We start from the raw sequence: 16,999 nt of genomic DNA, 5'->3' as shown, positions 1-16,999 counted from the left end.
GGCTGTGGGTGCTATACAGATTCAGGGCCAGCTACTAGGCTGTGGGTGCTATACAGATTCAGGGCCAGCTACTGGGCTGTGGGTGCTATACAGATTCAGGGCCAGCTACTGGGCTGTGGGTGCTATACAGATTCAGGGCCAGCTACTAGGCTGTGGGTGCTATACACATACAGGGCCAGCTACTGGGCTGTGGGTGGGTCTTATCCTTGGGTGCTGAGTCAAACTCCCACTGCCTATCACCTTTATTCTGTATGAGTGTAACTAAAATCTAAACAACAAAATGTGAATTGTTATTGTTGATACATGATACACTGGATGTGTCTACAGTTAATGCATGGCTGGAGAGAGGGGAATACTTAGTCCTCATAATTTGACAGTTAAACTATAGACATGTCATACTTGGGACTACACTTTCTCAGTAAAGTACAGATTCTAGTATTTTTGTCGGGTTGAGCTTGTATCTGGAGATAAATCTTAATGAGCCGAAGGCAAAGTATTAGTGATGGTGCTGAGCTAGAACTGAAACCAATATCATTTCTCTTTGTTTTCCCTAAATCCTCATATATCATTTGCTGTATATCTAACATTATGTAAAGATTTGTAAAATCATGATAACTGTTACTCCTGAAAAATGGTAATAGTTGGTCTCACTTGTTTTAAAACCGTGACTGTTGATTGAACATTTTACTTTTATATCTCAAAAATAAAGTGAGTGAATGAGTGAGTTTGGTTTTACGCCAGTTTTAGTAATATTCGAGCACACACATTGTACCCATCTTGGGAATCGATTCCAGGCCTTCAGGGTTAGGAGTGAATGTTTTAACCACTAGGCCACCCCACCGGACCCCAAGATAAAGTGAAACAAACTGACAGGAACAACATGCAATGATCTTCTGGTATTTGGAAGCATGGCCTATATATGAATGTTACAAACATTATGCTTCACTGGGTATCTGTCATTAACCATGTTACAATCTACCAGTTATATGCATGGTAGTCTTGATTGATTTCCAAACATCTCACAAATTTGACATGAACCTGACAGAAAGACATAAATATATGAGAGAAAACGTTTGACACTTACTTATTTGGTAATTATTCAAAACAATTCCAATGCTGATTTTAGAATGGTCATAAAAGAAAAGAAATTTAGAAAGTCAAAAAAGTGATCTGTAGATCCCGTATATTTTGTTCTGACAGACTACACACACCTGAGGTGACAAGGAATGATCCATAAACGCTTGACTGTAAATAACATAACTGACAGTTTAACAAACATTACCACTGGCAAGGTGTGAGTTTATTGTTTTACACAGTGTCAATATCACCTGCGTATAAACTATTCATCAAGTTTATTACTCACAGGGTTAGAAATAGTCAAGTTCATACAAATCGCACATGCAAAGATCACTCCATACGCACACATTTCTTTTTGGTATCATCCTGACAGCATTGCTATCATCCCTTCAAATGTTATTGCGACACTTTTTGTCTTCCACATGCCATTGCTGATGGCATTGTAATGTTATTGATACATCAGAAGTTGAAATGAGGTCACACTAAAGTGAGTGAGTTTAGTTTTACGACGCACTCAGCAGTAATCCAGCTATATGGCGGCGATCTGTAAATAATCGAGTCTGGACCAAACAATCCAGTGATCAAAAGCATGAGCATCGATCTGCGCAATTGGGAACCGATGACATGTGTCAACCAAGGCAGCGATGCTGACCACCCGATCCCGTTTGTCGCCTCTTACAACAAGCATGGGTTACTGAAGATCAATATTGTAACCCGGACCTTCATGGGTCAGGTCACACTAGAAATGCATGAAAGCTGAATATTACTGATGCCATTTGACAATCACGGTTTCTTATGATGGCAGTCATGTCCAATTCCTTTTTCTAAAAATACTAAATGGAACTCAACAGGATTAAGAAAAAGTGGTTAATAAAGAAACATTACACACTGACCCCTAGGATAATAGAATTCTTGAACATGTTTGTAAAAACGGTATGACACCCCTGTCTGTATAATAGTCGCTATACACTGACCATGCTGACTGAGGCTAGAAACTGGTACTTACTCTAAAATCTTTAAAGATTATCCATCAAACACGTCATTTAGAAGAAATAACCAAATATTTCAAGAGTATGCCTCACAAACAGTACCTGAAAACTTGCTACTAGATATCCACTAACCAACCTTTGATAAGTAATTGATAACTGTTTAGTTGAAGCACTTGTTTACATGACTGCATTGGTGACACCAGTTTGTGACTTCACCAACCACTTGACCATTATATTAGAGCTATAAGCTTGCATAATACAATTATGAATTCTTTGAAGGGTATTTTACAAGGTGGGAAGTACAATATTGACAAACTTTATGGATAACAATATCCAAACATCACACTAACAAAAAATGAGAAGTTGTCAGAAGTTGTTATCCATAAATTTTGTCAACATAATACATTTATATCTGTTCAAAGTGATACTGTGAGGGACAAAAGACATTTTAATGATTGTATGAACTTTTGATGGGGCATTCTGCCACATCACAATCAAGTTTAATTTTAAAAGTGTTGAGGACGTTTTGGATGAACAAGTCCTCCCAGAATGCAGCAATCTAAAACACTGGTTAATCTATGGAAACTGAACATACTGAATTTCAAAGTGACCCTTGTCCTAACTAATGTCTAATGTTAAGATTTAACATTTAAATACTTTTGATTGCTGATATGCAGATTGTATACTACGGCTAATTTATTAATAAGCTTAGATGATTGCAAATAAGAAGAAATAATTCGTCAGTGGTCACAACTCTTAACAGACGAACTGACCTTTATCCAAACTTCACACAGCATACAACTTAAAAAGTGACGAATTTATTATCACGGGGAGAAAAACACATACAGAACGCATAAATGCCAATGGCATATGCTGTGACAGTCACACCACATTGGCAGTGAAGCTCACGTTCACCGATCTAAAACTCAAAGAATATTTCCAGGAACCATTCCACGCAGCTAACACAATCGTGTCAATTACAGGAAGGCCCCTTGAACTTAATCCATCTCACCTTCACTCTTCTTATCACAACACTAACAGTGGGATGAAAACCTGACACCGAATATATCCCCGAAGCTCAACAGTACAACAGGAAACTTGTGCTGACATGTCTCTCAGTTTGTACTGGCCGCCATGATGAACTGCGCAACTCATATGCGCACGTTAGTTGCGAAAACGACATTCGGAACTAATCGGGCACTTTTCCGGTTTTGTTTAAAGAGGATCTCGTTGAACATTTCGCCACGCCGATGGTAAGGGGAATCCCCTAGGTCGTGTTTGGGCGACATACCCTTATCGCGGGAACACCATTTCTCGTATAAACTGCATGAGCGGGGAGTTATGTCAAGATCATTATATTGGTGTATACGGGGTATACTAAAAAACGAATCAATGAATGAATCCCTAACACGTATGCTTTGCGAGTAGATGTATGTGTAATTTTGATATATGACCTATTTATGAAAACATTGTCTTCATTTCCTGCGTACAGCGTGACATAGTAAGTGGGCGAAATAGCCACTGGCCCGCTAACCGGTAGCTAGTAAAAATCCAGTCGGGCCAGTAAATCTCCACAGTCACTGGCTTGATTTTCATGGGGTCATTTTGTAAATATATCACTCTCTCCGACTTTTTAAGTTATAATATACTTTTAAATCATGCACGATTATGGCCTGATGAAAATGTTCATCACATTAATGATGACACCCGTGTCATGCCGACTATATATTATTCTCATCTATTTTTGTAATCTTTCGCTTAGTTTCTACATTCAAATTTCGGATAGTGAATTATTTTGTGGGCTAGTAACTTTCAGGCATAGCTAGCACGACTGGCTAGCAAAATTTGGAAACTATTTCGCTCACTGGACATAATAACAGGAAAGAACTTAAAAGATAAAAGAAGCAACCCGAATAGCAACACATTCTGCTAAACCTTTCGATCATATTTTATTAAATAATCTGATTGTAGTTGTTACCTACCAGGTGTACGATTTCAGTTCCATGTATCGGACCACAGAGTGATGTATGTGTTAATGAAAAGATGCAAGAGACCAGAATAACTTCGAAACATTGTATATGCTAATCAGCCATAATACTTGGAACACACTATGTAATGAACGTAAATGAGAAATGTCACGCCCAATTAAATGATTTCATGTATGAGGATATGCCCCCCAAATATCCGCCTTTGGATCGGACAAACCATGGTTCAATAATGATCACAGAAAGGAGCGTTGTTCTAGGGACCGTTACAGGAAAGAGACCAACAAACTTTTTAAATGATCTATTTCCCCACTTACAAAAAGCAAAGACACAAATAATAATAGTATAAAAATAAAATATGATAAAAGAAAACTTGTATGTCCAGAAACACATCTAGATTCAACACTACCATTTAATGAAAACGATTAAGATGTTATCAAAGATTCAAATTCCCCAATATGTATCCCCTTCTCTGCACGGATTTAGAAAAGCCTCACAGTATTTACTGATGATGAAAAGCCGGTTGTACTAAGTAATTACTTCGTTTCTATTTGTAACATTGATGATAGTAATCAATCGCTTCCAAATTTCAGTCGACGCTGTGAAGTTCTGACAGTGACGTTACCGTCACGGAAGTTTTCACCGTGACATTACTGTTACGTACGTTCTCTCAGTGGCGTTACTAAGGTACCCGTGTCATGTATTATACCATACCTGTGTGTTAGTGTGATTATACAAACATTAACTTAATTCTGGTACTTCTTTACAAAAGCATTAATAACATGCACAGTAATTGGTATTCCAGCGTTGTCCATACAGGAATATTGAGCTCCTATGAGTTTACTAATGGAACATTAATCAGAAATAATATTTCCTAGTAACTTTTATATGAAGAATAATATATTAAAGTTGACAAAAAGTATGCACTTACGGCAGATATGTAATTTGTTTAACAAATTGAAGCATTTTGTGAATGTCCAGGTGTATCAGAGAGGGTGTGAATATCCAGGTGTATCAGAGAGGGTGTGAATATCCAGGTGTATCGGAGAGGGTGTAAATGTCCAGGTGTATCAGAGAGGATGTGAATATCCAGGTGTATCAGAGAGGATGTGAATATCCAGGTGTATCAGAGAGGGTGTGAATATCCAGGTGTATCAGAGAGGATGTGAATATCCAGGGGTATCAGAGAGGGTGTGAATGTCCAGGTGTATCAGAGAGGGTGTGAATGTCCATGTGAATGCCCCTGTTAGCTAGGCCACACACTAGTGTGAATGAATGAGTTTGAGTGAGTGAGTTTAGTTTTACGCCGCACTCAGCAATATTCCAGCTATATGGCGGCGGTCTGTAAATATTCAAGTCTGGACCAGACAATCCAGTGATCAACAGCATGAGCATCGATCTGCGCAATTGGGAACCGATGACACGTGTCAACCAAGTCAGCAAGCCTGACCACCCTATCCCGTTAGTCGCCCTTTGTGGCAAGCATGGGTTGCTGAAGACCTATTCTACCCTGGATCTTCACAGGTCGTTTGAGTGAGTGATTGGATGCATGGGTAGTTGAACATTCAATCATTCATAATGGTGTGAATGTCTAGGTGTATCAGAGAGGATGTGAATGTGCAGGTGTATCAGAGAAGGTGTGAATGTCCTGGTGTATCAGAGAGGGTGCGGATGTCCAGGTGTATCAGACGGTGTGAATGTCCAGGTGTATCAGAGAGGGAGTGAATGTCCAGGTGTATCAGAGAGGGAGTGAATGTCCAGGCATATCAGAGAAGGTGTGAATGTCCAGGTGTATCAGAGAAGGTGTGAACGTCCAGGTGTATCAGAGACGGTGTGAATGTCCAGGTGTATCAGAGACGGTGTGAATGTCCAGGTGTATCAGAGAGGGAGTGAATGTCCAGGCATATCAGAGAAGGTGTGAATGTCCAGGTGTATCAGGGGTGTGAATATCCTGGTGTATCAGAGGTGTGAATATCCAGGTGTATCAGAGAGGATGTAAATGTCGGAGTGTATCAGAGGATGTGATTGTCCAGGTGTATCAGAGAGGGTGTGAATGTCCAGGTGTATCAGAGAGGTAGTGAACACCAGGTGTATCAGAGAGGGTGTGAATGTCCAGGTGTATCAGAGAGGGTGTGAATATCCAGGTGTATCAGAGAGGGTGTGAATGTCCAGGTGTATGTCCCTGTGAGCTAGGCCACACGTTAGTGTGAATGAATCAGAGTTTGAGTGAGTGGGTGAATGCATGGGTTGTTGAACATTCAATCGTTCATAAGTGATTGTATGTGCCTGTATGAAGTGAATGAGTAAGGCAAGTTGTTGTGATCACATAATTGAGAAAGGCCAGTGATCTTTACTTCAGAAATCACTCCCACCTCGTCTTCACAATTTGTAACCGAGTGACCTTTGGTTTTGTTCAAACTGAATTATTTGGTGAGACATATTGAAGCCATCCTTAATTTCCATCAGTGACAATCCATTACAGTCAAGTTCCAATGATAAATGAATATCTTTAACTGAAAGGAGTGTCGACAGGAATGGAGGATTGTCATGTACTGCTACAGGATAGATTGGTATCTGGATCTTTTCAATCCTCCTGTCTTCAAATTTCTTAAATAGATGGAGATGAAAACCATTCCGTATATACCCAGATTACAATCACTGTGTTACAATGCTTTTGTAAACATTTCTTGGCGCAGACAATCTTTTTTCTTTCATAGAGATCAATCTTAGAAAACAGATGTCATGATAGCCATGTTCAAAATAACATAAAATATACTCCCTCACTCACTCACAGACACACATACGAGCTATGCCTCTGGTGTTGGCGCACACTCTTCTATAATTTCTACACCCCTCATCCGATCTTCACTATCTATAATGCATTCCTTCAGCTCTGTTGCCCAGCTCTAAATGTCAAAATATTAGCAAAGAGAAGAGAGGGGTCCCCAGTAGGTGACACCATACTGTAATTCTCCCTTGCAGTTTGAGAGATCTGTAATCACAGAATGGTAGCTAATTCTGTTCATTTTCACGCACAGGGAGAACTTAGTCACGTTGAAGCCTCATGAAATATGCTTCCTGGTTGTGTTGTTGGTTTGGTAAGTCTAACAAGTGCATGTCAATATTGTCTGTCTGTCTGTCTGTCTGTCTGTAGACCAAAACAGTAGAACCACAACATGACAGTGATGATGGCAGACAGATTGCACTTCATCAGGTATGTGGTATCCTCAAAAACAGATAAAACAAACAAAAAGAACTTGAAAAACATGTTATAAAGCTATTTATTTTTAAGGACCAGCAAAATATTCAGTGGTAATAGAAATATGACTGACTTAAATTTAACCAGTCTTAGGCATTCGGGCGGATGGCTATTTTGAACACTGGCAATGACCGTTAGCTGTACAGTGCTGGAATGTATTGGGACTAAAGTCAACAATTATCATAAATTTAACAAACACAAATATAGCACCTCTTAACCCATTCACTACTGCTGAGTATATGAGATGAAAAACGATTTGTTGTTGCTTGTATGTCCACACAGCGGAACTGCCTTTCTTCACAGTGAGGACACAAGTGTTACAACCACCTGCTTGGACGCTACAGTAGAAATAATAACACTTGAACCAGCATGATGATGGGAGTCATGTTTCTCATTAAACATGGACTGACTGACTCACTGACTGACTGAGTTTGGTTTTACGCCGCTTTTAGCAATATTCCAGCAACATCACGGCAGGAGACACCAGAAATGGGCTTCATACAATGTACCCATGTTGGGATTCGAACCCGGCTCTTCGGCGTGATGAGCCAACGCTTTAACCACTAGGCTACCCCACCGCCCCCATTAAACATGGAGACCCGTGAAGATCCGTGGTAGAATAGGTCTTCAGCAACCCATTCTTGTCATAAAAGGTGACTTAATGCTTGTCGTAAAAGGCGACTAACAGGATTGGGTTGTCAGGCTCGCTGACTTGGTTGACACATGTCATCGGTTCCCAATTGCACAGATTAATGCTCATGCTGTTGATTACTGGATTGTCTGGTCTGGACTCGATTATTTACAGACCGCCGCCATATAGCTGGAATATTGCTGAGTGCGGTGTAAAACTAAACTCACTCACTCATAAAAAATGGAAGACAGCAACTTCTGAACAATAATATTATAAAGCAAGCTTCGTTTTACAATCAGTGGACAGTTTCACTGAAACTGTATGGATATACATGCTGCACAGCGGAAGGTCGCGGCGGGTTCGATCCCCGACCGCGTCATACAAAAAGACGTTAAAATATCTTACTTGTTGGTCCCTGCCTGGCGCTCAGCATTAATGGGTACAACAAGGACTGGTCGGCTTGGAGTCAGTATAATGTGTCTGAGTGAGGTATTAATGCTTTACTGCGGCATGGTATCTCAGTGGGCAGCACAATAAAACCAGCTTCAGTCTGGGCTAGTACAAGCAGCCGCACATACACATACACACACATGCACATCGTCATATGAGCGAAATATTCTCAAGCACGATGTTAAACCCAATTTCACCTCACCTCACCTCACCTCAAACATGCTGCACAGGTAAACAAGATAATTATAAACACAAGTGTAACACAGCACAGGTTTCATATGTGAGCAAGGAAATGTCGGGATATACAAACATTGTATATTGTATTCAGTATAATTGCATATGTAAATAACATCCAAACTTTTGAAACCTTCCCCATAAAAAAGAACTGGCATATACATGTAAGTAACATAACATTTCATATTATAACAACAAACAATAATCAACATTTGTGGTGATAATATACCCTAAATTTGTGGAATGCTACATTAACTACATCATCCACTGACAGCCCGAACACACACAATAAATAAAAAAATATATTCTTGAAAGTTGGTTTTGGCCAAGAGAATAATAAGACAAATATATAAAATGCAGTACTTGTCTCAATTTATCAGCTGATCTACAAATTGCATGCTCAGTCAAAATTACAAAAAATATCCCTCAACACATTCATGATCTGTAATTGTTCTGTACGGTATATACACATAAACAACACTGAAGGCGGCACAGATACAAATCAACAGTTTGTGACATGTGGGAATGCTTCGATGTGTGAACAAAGCAAAACCAAAACATGGTTCTGTAAAACATGTGGCAAATTCTGAAATTAAATATTCAGCATTATCATGAAAAAGAACAACATGGACACAGATCCCACATCAACACAAGTAGGATAGCCAACATGGAACATGGAAATGTATTTAGCTATGCAGGCACCGGATTGACTTCCCAAACATATCAAGCTGGTACTGCAGAGACTAAACAACAGTAATTATCAAAATTGGTAAAATTGGTAAAATACATGGGGAAAACCCAGTAAAATCCTATTTGTGAATGTAATATATTAATAGCCCTTGGTTTAGCGTGACACCCTTGTGTATCCCACCCCACCCTTGGTCAGATGACAATGAACATCCCTTGGCACCACCCAACACGACACCCAGGGTATCAGGACACCTACCTGGACAGTGTCAGACACCCCCAGGTATCATGCAACATCCTTTGACACCACTCAACACGACACCCGAGGTATCACGACACCTACCTGAACAGTGTCAGACACCCCCAGGTATCATGCAAAATCCCTTGTTACCACTCAACACGACACCTACCTGGACAGTGTCAGACACCCCCAGGTATCATGCAACATCCTTTGACACCACTCAACACAACACCCAAGGGTATCACGACACCTACCTGGACAGTGTCAGACACCTCCAGGTATCATGCAACACCCTTTGACACCACTCAACACAACACCCACCTGGACAGTGTCAGACACTCCCAGGTATCATGCAACACCCTTTGACACCACTCAACACAACACCCAGGGTATCACGACACCTACCTGGAAAGTGTCAGACACTCCCAGGTATCATGCAACATCCCTTGGCACCAGTTTACTCCCATAAATTAGACACCCCATTTGTCAGACATGCCAATTATCAAACAAATCAATCAGGCGTTACTGCGATTACAACCTAGCCTTACCCACTGACATAATAGACCAATCCCATAGACTAGCGAGATGTTTTTACTATAGTGGCTAGCGGTATATTTTAAGACTAGTTATGATTGTGTTACTTTTTGTACAGAAATACTTTTATCAGTATGCTAATGTTAATTGACGTACTCAATCGCCGGTTTCTCCAAGTTTGTTTTCATAATGTTCACTTTGATCAAAACAGGATTATGACTTCTGTCAGTTTATGTTTATGATGTTCACTTTGATCATGACTATGGGGACCAACTTCCTCTCACCAATGCCCTATGCTTTTGTTAGAATAGTATCTAGTTGTGTATTTTCCTTATGGATAAGAATTGATAGGCAGATGTTTAATACTAGAAGTGATATTTACATGGGTATTATTCATATTCCTCCAGAGGGATCATCATTTTGGAGTAAATGCAAATGCGGCTCTGACTATATTCTGACAGAAATAACAAACTACTCTAGCCTAGGTCATGTGACTTTAATACCAGGATATAAAGATGAATGTGTAGATAGTAGTAACCTTGTTCATGTGCCTGATCTTCCTACAGACATGGCCTCCAGTGTTCAATTGCCAAGACAAAGTAGGGACAAACAGATAGATCCAGAAGATTGAGATCACAGAGGGAGCCAAACTCGAAATATGCTGAATAAGATCATTTTTTTGTGTAATTAAACATGGTACACCTACAGAATACCGGACACCTACCAGCCATATTGTTTAGTGTCATGTCAACCTAAACCTAACCCTTACCCTTACCCTAACCCTAAGTAAAATCGCATGCTTTCAAAGATAGCGGAAGGTATCCGGTATTCTGTAGTCTTACCCTAATCATCCTTGGTAAATTATCTTAATTTGTTGTATTTATGATGAATAAAGTCATTATCCATAAATTTGGATCAGTCCATTACTTAATAAAGGCAACGGTGCAGTGTACCCGACTGCAACCAACCATAACATGTCTGACAAATGGGAAGTCTAACTTATGGGAGGACACCTTGGCACCACCCAACACAACACCCAAGGTACATGACACCCACCTGGATAATGTATGGCACACCCAGGTACCACACAATATCCCAGACACCCAAGGGTATTCAACACCTACCTGGACAGTGTGAGAACCCCCCGGGTATCACACAACACTCCTGGGCACCACACAACACGATGGCGACACCCAAGGGTATTGCGACATCGACCTGGACAGTGTGTGAACCCCCCCGGTATCTCGCAACATCCCTGGGCACCACATGACACGACACCCATCATGACATCCAAGGACATCATACGACATCCTTCATCATTCGTCACGATATGGCTGAGATATTGCCGATGTGACGTTAAATAGTAACTCACTCACTCACTCATACGACATCCCCGAAAATAAATTCAATTTCCTGGGTATCCTATGACCTATCTGTATAGCATGTGACATGCTTGTGTATGACACAGCACCCCTGGGTAACACATACATGTCTTGACAATATATTTGTAGTACATGTTCAACACTAGTAACAGAGTACAATGACTAGCAAACATTCCAAGGCACTTGCACCATACAAAAATAATAAATAACCATCCTCAAGTCCATGTCTCCATGTCCACAAGTGAGAGAAAGGAATATCTCATTGACATATGGAGCACAACTTGGCTAAAAACAACAAACACTCCCTCCCACCAGATGATGATCCCGGTTAGAATTGATCTTCAGTAACTCATGCTTGTCGTAAGAGGTGACGAACAGGATCAGGTGGTCAGGCTCGCTGACTTGGTTGACAATTGTCATTGTATCCCAGTTGCATAGATCGATGATCATGCTGTTGATCAGTGGATTGTCTGGTCCAAACTCTATTATTTACAGACCATCACCATATAGCTGGAACATTGCCAAGTGCGGCGGCGTCAAACTAAACTGACTCACTCCTCCAAACTCCACCATTATCCTGGGATCTGTATCTACATTCTGTCATGATGAATACCCTGCACCAGCTCGCCTACATTTTCTGTCTGATTTGAACTGCACAAAGATAAACATATCTTCCAAATATGTAACAGTTGCGAGTATGAGGACACTGAGTGAATCAGTTAGAGAGATGAAACATGGAGATGGGGATGTCTCTATTGAACTGAACTCATTAGGGATGAAACAGTATACCGCGATATTAGTAGAACCATGGTATTTCACCTTTGTTTGGTATACTGTAATGTAATGAAAGAATTCTGTATTTTCGGTTTTCGAAACATCGTTTCATTAACCTTTTTTAAACCTTTTCTAAAATGCCTAGAAATCAAATCAGTTTGTCCAAATCTATGCATTTCTTTTCTGCATTATGATCAGGTCTCAAATACCGAACTGAAACGGACCGAACTGAAGGTCTTGTACCGCAATACATACCGTACCATGGTAAGAGCGTACTGATTCACCCATAGTGGTGTAGGTCAAGGGTATTACTACAGAGGACTCACACTTTAGGTAATTGATGACCCTAGAGCTCAGTGGCGTTACTTTATGTTCTGCTGTAAACAGCACATTCTGTTCATTCATACAGCACATCTCTGGTCCAGTGGGTGTTTGTCATTTGGAACATGTGACCTTACACCCTGATAATGTCTCACAAGAAACACAACATTCATCACAACAGTGAAACTTGAGCTGCATGCATGTCAACTTACTCCTCGGAGGTAGGTTTGGGATTCAACTGTTCACATCATATGCTATTAATGGGATTCAGACATTTACCTGTGACAAAAGACAGGCGTCAAATTACTATTTTGCAATTCGTGAAATAGGTGAAATATAGCATTTGGTCAAGTTTCGGATCTCTTAATCATATTGCAGACACTTCCCAAATCTCAGAACAGACTTACAGTAGACATAGTGCTGTCATCACTCTGTCGATTGCAGCTTAAGGTTCTGGGGATGAAACTTCAATGATTACACCAAATTAGCATCAATCTGGAATTTTTGTATTACAGTTTCCATGATATATATTGATATGACCTTCACATTTAAAATACAGATCGAACACATCGTCGTAACCTTTCCCCTTCCACCATGTACACAGCTGCCTGTTCCAGTTACAGGGAAGAACGTAGAACAGGTCCTCATGTTCCAACGATAAAAGGGTGAAGAAGCATTGATCGCCAAGGTGACCCCTGAAGCTGTACTTCTTCTTCAGCTGTTCAGCCACTTCAGCTGTGATGAGAGAATTGTAGACAGCTGATGACCTCATCCTGTCAATGTCCAGGAGAAGAACACCACTGTTGAAGCCTGTCAGGCCATTGGGTGGGGGCTCTCCGACACGCGTTCCCTTGTTTTGATTTCTGTACTGGTGGAACTGGTGGCGGTACACTGGCTGGGCCTCATGGGCTATCCCCATCACATTAGTGTCAGAGAAGTTATTGAACAGTACATGCAGGTTCTTGATGTCCCCCTGAAACTTCAGGTCGGCATCTAGCATGACGACTTTGTGAATGTCTGTGGGCAGCACCCTGTGTATAGCAATGGACAGGAAGAACAATGCATCATGGTAGTATGAACGCTGGCCACTGAATTTGCTCTGCATGTCCTTCACAAGATCATAAAGATGGTGTGTGATATCCTCAATGTCAAGGACAACTATCTGTAAAGAAATCAAGAGTTTAGAATCCATGATTTTGGAGATTTTACGAGAGCATCCAGTGGAACTGAATTTGCACTTTAAAACAACTGACTGACTGAGTTTGGTTTTACGCCGCTTTTAGCAACATTCCAGCAACATCACGGCAGGGGACACCAGAAATGGGCTTTACACATTGTACCCATGTGGGGATTTGAACCCGGGTCTTCATCGTGACGAGCCAACGCTTTAACCACTAGGCTACCCCACCGCCCCACTTTAAAACAAAGAGTGAGTGAGTGAGTTTAGTTTTACACCACTTTTAGCAATATTCCAGCAATACCACGATGGGGGACACCAGGAATGGGTTTCACACATTGTACCGATGTGGAGAATCAAACCCGTGTCTTCAGCGTGACGAGTGAACGCTTAACCACTAGGATTCCCCACCGCCCCTTGAAACAAAGAAGCCATGTGAGTCTCATAACTGTAAATGTTAGCAGTTGAAATTTGACATGAGGCAATAAAATAGACGATAAAATACCCTTTCTAACATTTTTGGTCACAACTTCACTCAGCCCAACTGATGCAAGATGGGAGTGATTTTCTTTTTCAAGTTTGCAGACTAGGTAATCATAGGTACACTGTAGTTTGGGACGGCTGGTCTTTATCATCATAAATGTGGCTTTATCATCTTTTAGAGGTATCGTCACTAAACATAATCCAGTTTCACCAGAGTAACCATAAGGTCAATACTCGATGCTGGGTATTACAAGGTCATTCTCCTCAGAGTGACTTTTCACACAATTCCATTGTCAAGGCATGAGGCTATTTCACCCAAGAAACAGAGTCCAGAATTTCTGGCTTATTGAAGGTTCCTGTCTAGACAGCTGCCTTCTGTGGTAGTGAACCGAACTACAGTGCTTGGAATGCAGTTGTAAACTGTAACGACTGACTTTTTCAGCCAAATCACACTGACAAACCTGAACAGAAATGGACAATCTTCAAAACTCTGGGTGCCTTTCACATAGCGATTACACAGCAAAGACTGTCATAAGTCTGTATTAAACTATTTGAGTTACTACAGTCATAGTTTTATAATTATTTTGTGAAATGGAGTCCAGTACCTCATCTTCTGAAGATGATCTCAGCTGTAGGTCACATGTCACTTAGACAGGCGACCACTTTCTTTGGGACTCAACTCACAACCTTTCAACTGTTAGCTTGACAAACTCTTACACTCAGTCTATACATAGGTGGATCCAGAAGGGCAGTGCAGGGGTGTGCACCTCCCCTTTTGTCCCTACTAAATGACCATTGAAACTCGAGTGAAAATGAAATGTGCACCCTCCCTTTTCTCAATAGTATGCACACACCCCTTTCTAAAAAAGCTGTATCTGCCCCTGCTATAGTGTTACTTAAATTCCAGCGAGTGAGTTTAGTTTTATGCTGCTTTTAGCAATATTCCAGAAATATCAAAGTGAAGGACACCTGAAATAGGCTTCACCCATTGTACCAAGGCTTAAATTCCAGGGGCGGTGGGGTAGCCCAGTGGTTAAAGCTTTTGCTTGTCACGCCGAGGATGGGGTTCGATTCCCCTCATGGGTATTACATTTCTGGTGTCCCCCACCATGATATTGCTGGAATATTGCTAAAAGTGGTGTAAAACTAAACTCACTCACCCCCTCAATACTTGAATTCCAGTTTACCTAGTCATGCTTTAAACACACATTGCATGTTACAGTGTATTGACGTCACTACGCCATTCTCCTCTGCCCCCTCTTGCTTCTCTTGGCTAACATCACTGGTGGAAACATTACTTTTAAATTTTTTTCGACGTATACATATCTCAGCTTGAATCACAATTAAACAGCCACCCAGCAACGTTCGCTGATAAAGTCTATGTGCACAGTCCCAAAATGCATCCGTGGAATTTCGCGTGACTAGTCAACTTCATCTCTATTTACTGTTCTAAGCTTAGGTTGGTAGTACAAGTGCGACTTTCACATTGCCAAATGTGGTAATGATAATCCCAGATGTAACTGAAAAACAATATAGAGAAGATATTTAACCTGAACATAAACCGTCTTCAAACTGTTTATGATTTGTTTTCACGGCAAAGTGCGTCTTAGAATAGGGGGACAGACAAGTCACTGGAAGAGCCCGTCATTTAGCCCTGAATGAGGATTGCTAAGTTTGGTCACCAGCACCATTGCTTATCTGTTTGTGTTCTGCCTAGATTAATGCCTGTGTATATTAAATTTGGCATCTTAGAAAAGAAATACAGTTCGCTCTACCACCATGTAAAGTGTAATAAAGCACTCTATAACGTAGACGCAAGTTGTAACTAGTATAATAGTTTAGGGCAAAAGTGTACTTTATTACACTATAAATGGGGGTAGAGCAAACTGTATTTCTTAATTATAAGAACCTCGGAGGAACAAGTGATCAGTGATCTGACTGAAGAATTCTTTCAGATATATCTATTTCTTAAAAACTATATATTGGGTGGTGAACATATTCAACAATCGCAGAAGATGGAATCGCAAAAAAAGATGCATAAACATATTATTACCCGATAGTTGTCTGATTTAACATTTTCCTTGATAATTGAAGCAGCTAGCTTCTGACTTTCCATGTCGCCCAGTATATGAAGAGCTAAAGGGGCAGACGTTGCAGCAAGCATTGTTGTCACAGTAACTGTAAATTTCCTCTGAAGAGAAGGACTAGAATGAGCGTTAGTAAATGTGATAATAACATTTATTTCCTCTGGGAGATCTCCGTCAGTGGCAAGGGATGTATTCTCATCTCCAACTTTTTTAGGATGCACTTCTCCAGTTGAAAGGAAGTTATTTTCTTCAACCTTTTCCTGTTTTCGTCCATCTTTCAAAGATTTTACCTTCTCTTCAAGAACATTATTTCTGTAAAACTGTTTGTTTTCACGTGTAAATGAGTTACTTTGTCCGCTGTTGTAATATACAAAGACGGCTCCCACTAAGATGACACCGAGGGCCACGATACTTAGTTGTTTACTTGGAAAGCATGTTTTCCGAATTCTTGACAGGGTCGACATTTTGCCACATCGGCACACGCCAACTGATAAGGCGACCACGACTACCGTGGACGCCTAAGATTCATGTCAGTGACCAATAGAATCCAACTTATCTCCGTAACTAATTACAGCTTACCAAACTGTATAAGCGTCTATGCCAAAACGTCGCAATTGTACAATAAAATTCACTTGTCATACAACCTCTAGTATGCCTCTCACACAGTTTATCAACAATGATTTTTTCC

General features: G+C 40.6%; 2 protein-coding genes and 1 long non-coding RNA gene across 4 annotated transcripts in view; all 3 read right to left on the bottom strand.

Moving 5' to 3' along the window:
• The window catches only part of LOC124257486, a 64,717-nt gene extending 61,469 nt beyond the window's left edge, over positions 1–3,248 (bottom strand). Inside the window, exon 1 of the mRNA XM_046691552.1 lies at positions 3,079–3,248. The gene's annotated coding sequence lies outside the window, so the exon portion shown is untranslated. The remainder of the gene's footprint in view (positions 1–3,078) is intronic.
• A 5,401-nt stretch (positions 3,249–8,649) lies between these two features.
• Positions 8,650–11,800, bottom strand: LOC124257499. Of its 2 annotated transcripts, XR_006893290.1 has the most exons (4): positions 11,101–11,800; positions 9,893–9,998; positions 9,723–9,825; positions 8,650–9,655 (listed from the first exon to the last, which is right to left on the bottom strand). It is a non-coding gene; the product is annotated as an uncharacterized LOC124257499 (long non-coding RNA). The 2 variants fall into 2 exon arrangements; XR_006893291.1 differs by having other exon boundaries at positions 9,893–11,800.
• Positions 11,801–12,288: 488 nt separating this feature from the next.
• On the bottom strand, positions 12,289–16,971 carry LOC124257495 (xyloside xylosyltransferase 1-like). The gene is made up of 2 exons (XM_046691575.1): positions 16,278–16,971; positions 12,289–13,726 (listed from the first exon to the last, which is right to left on the bottom strand). Exons 1-2 carry the CDS (start codon positions 16,773–16,775, stop codon positions 13,055–13,057), a joined length of 1,170 nt encoding a protein of 389 aa, XP_046547531.1. The 5' UTR covers positions 16,776–16,971; the 3' UTR covers positions 12,289–13,054.
• Positions 16,972–16,999: the final 28 nt, after the last annotated feature.

This window comes from Haliotis rubra, unplaced genomic scaffold (assembly GCF_003918875.1).
Source record: "Haliotis rubra isolate DU_JTF1 unplaced genomic scaffold, ASM391887v1 Scf662, whole genome shotgun sequence".
Lineage (NCBI taxonomy): Eukaryota > Metazoa > Mollusca > Gastropoda > Lepetellida > Haliotidae > Haliotis > Haliotis rubra.
This window is presented reverse-complemented; position numbering and strand designations above follow the sequence as displayed.

What these genes read in the sequence shown, in the direction of transcription:
- LOC124257495 (XM_046691575.1), bottom strand. Translation starts at nt 16,775, where the DNA reads ATGTCGACCCTGTCAAGAATTCGGAAAACATGCTTTCCAAGTAAACAA. An exon ending in TTAAATCAGACAACTATCGG is followed by an intron (nt 13,727 to 16,277) that starts GTAATAATATGT and finishes ATTTCTTTACAG; the next exon opens with ATAGTTGTCCTTGACATTGA.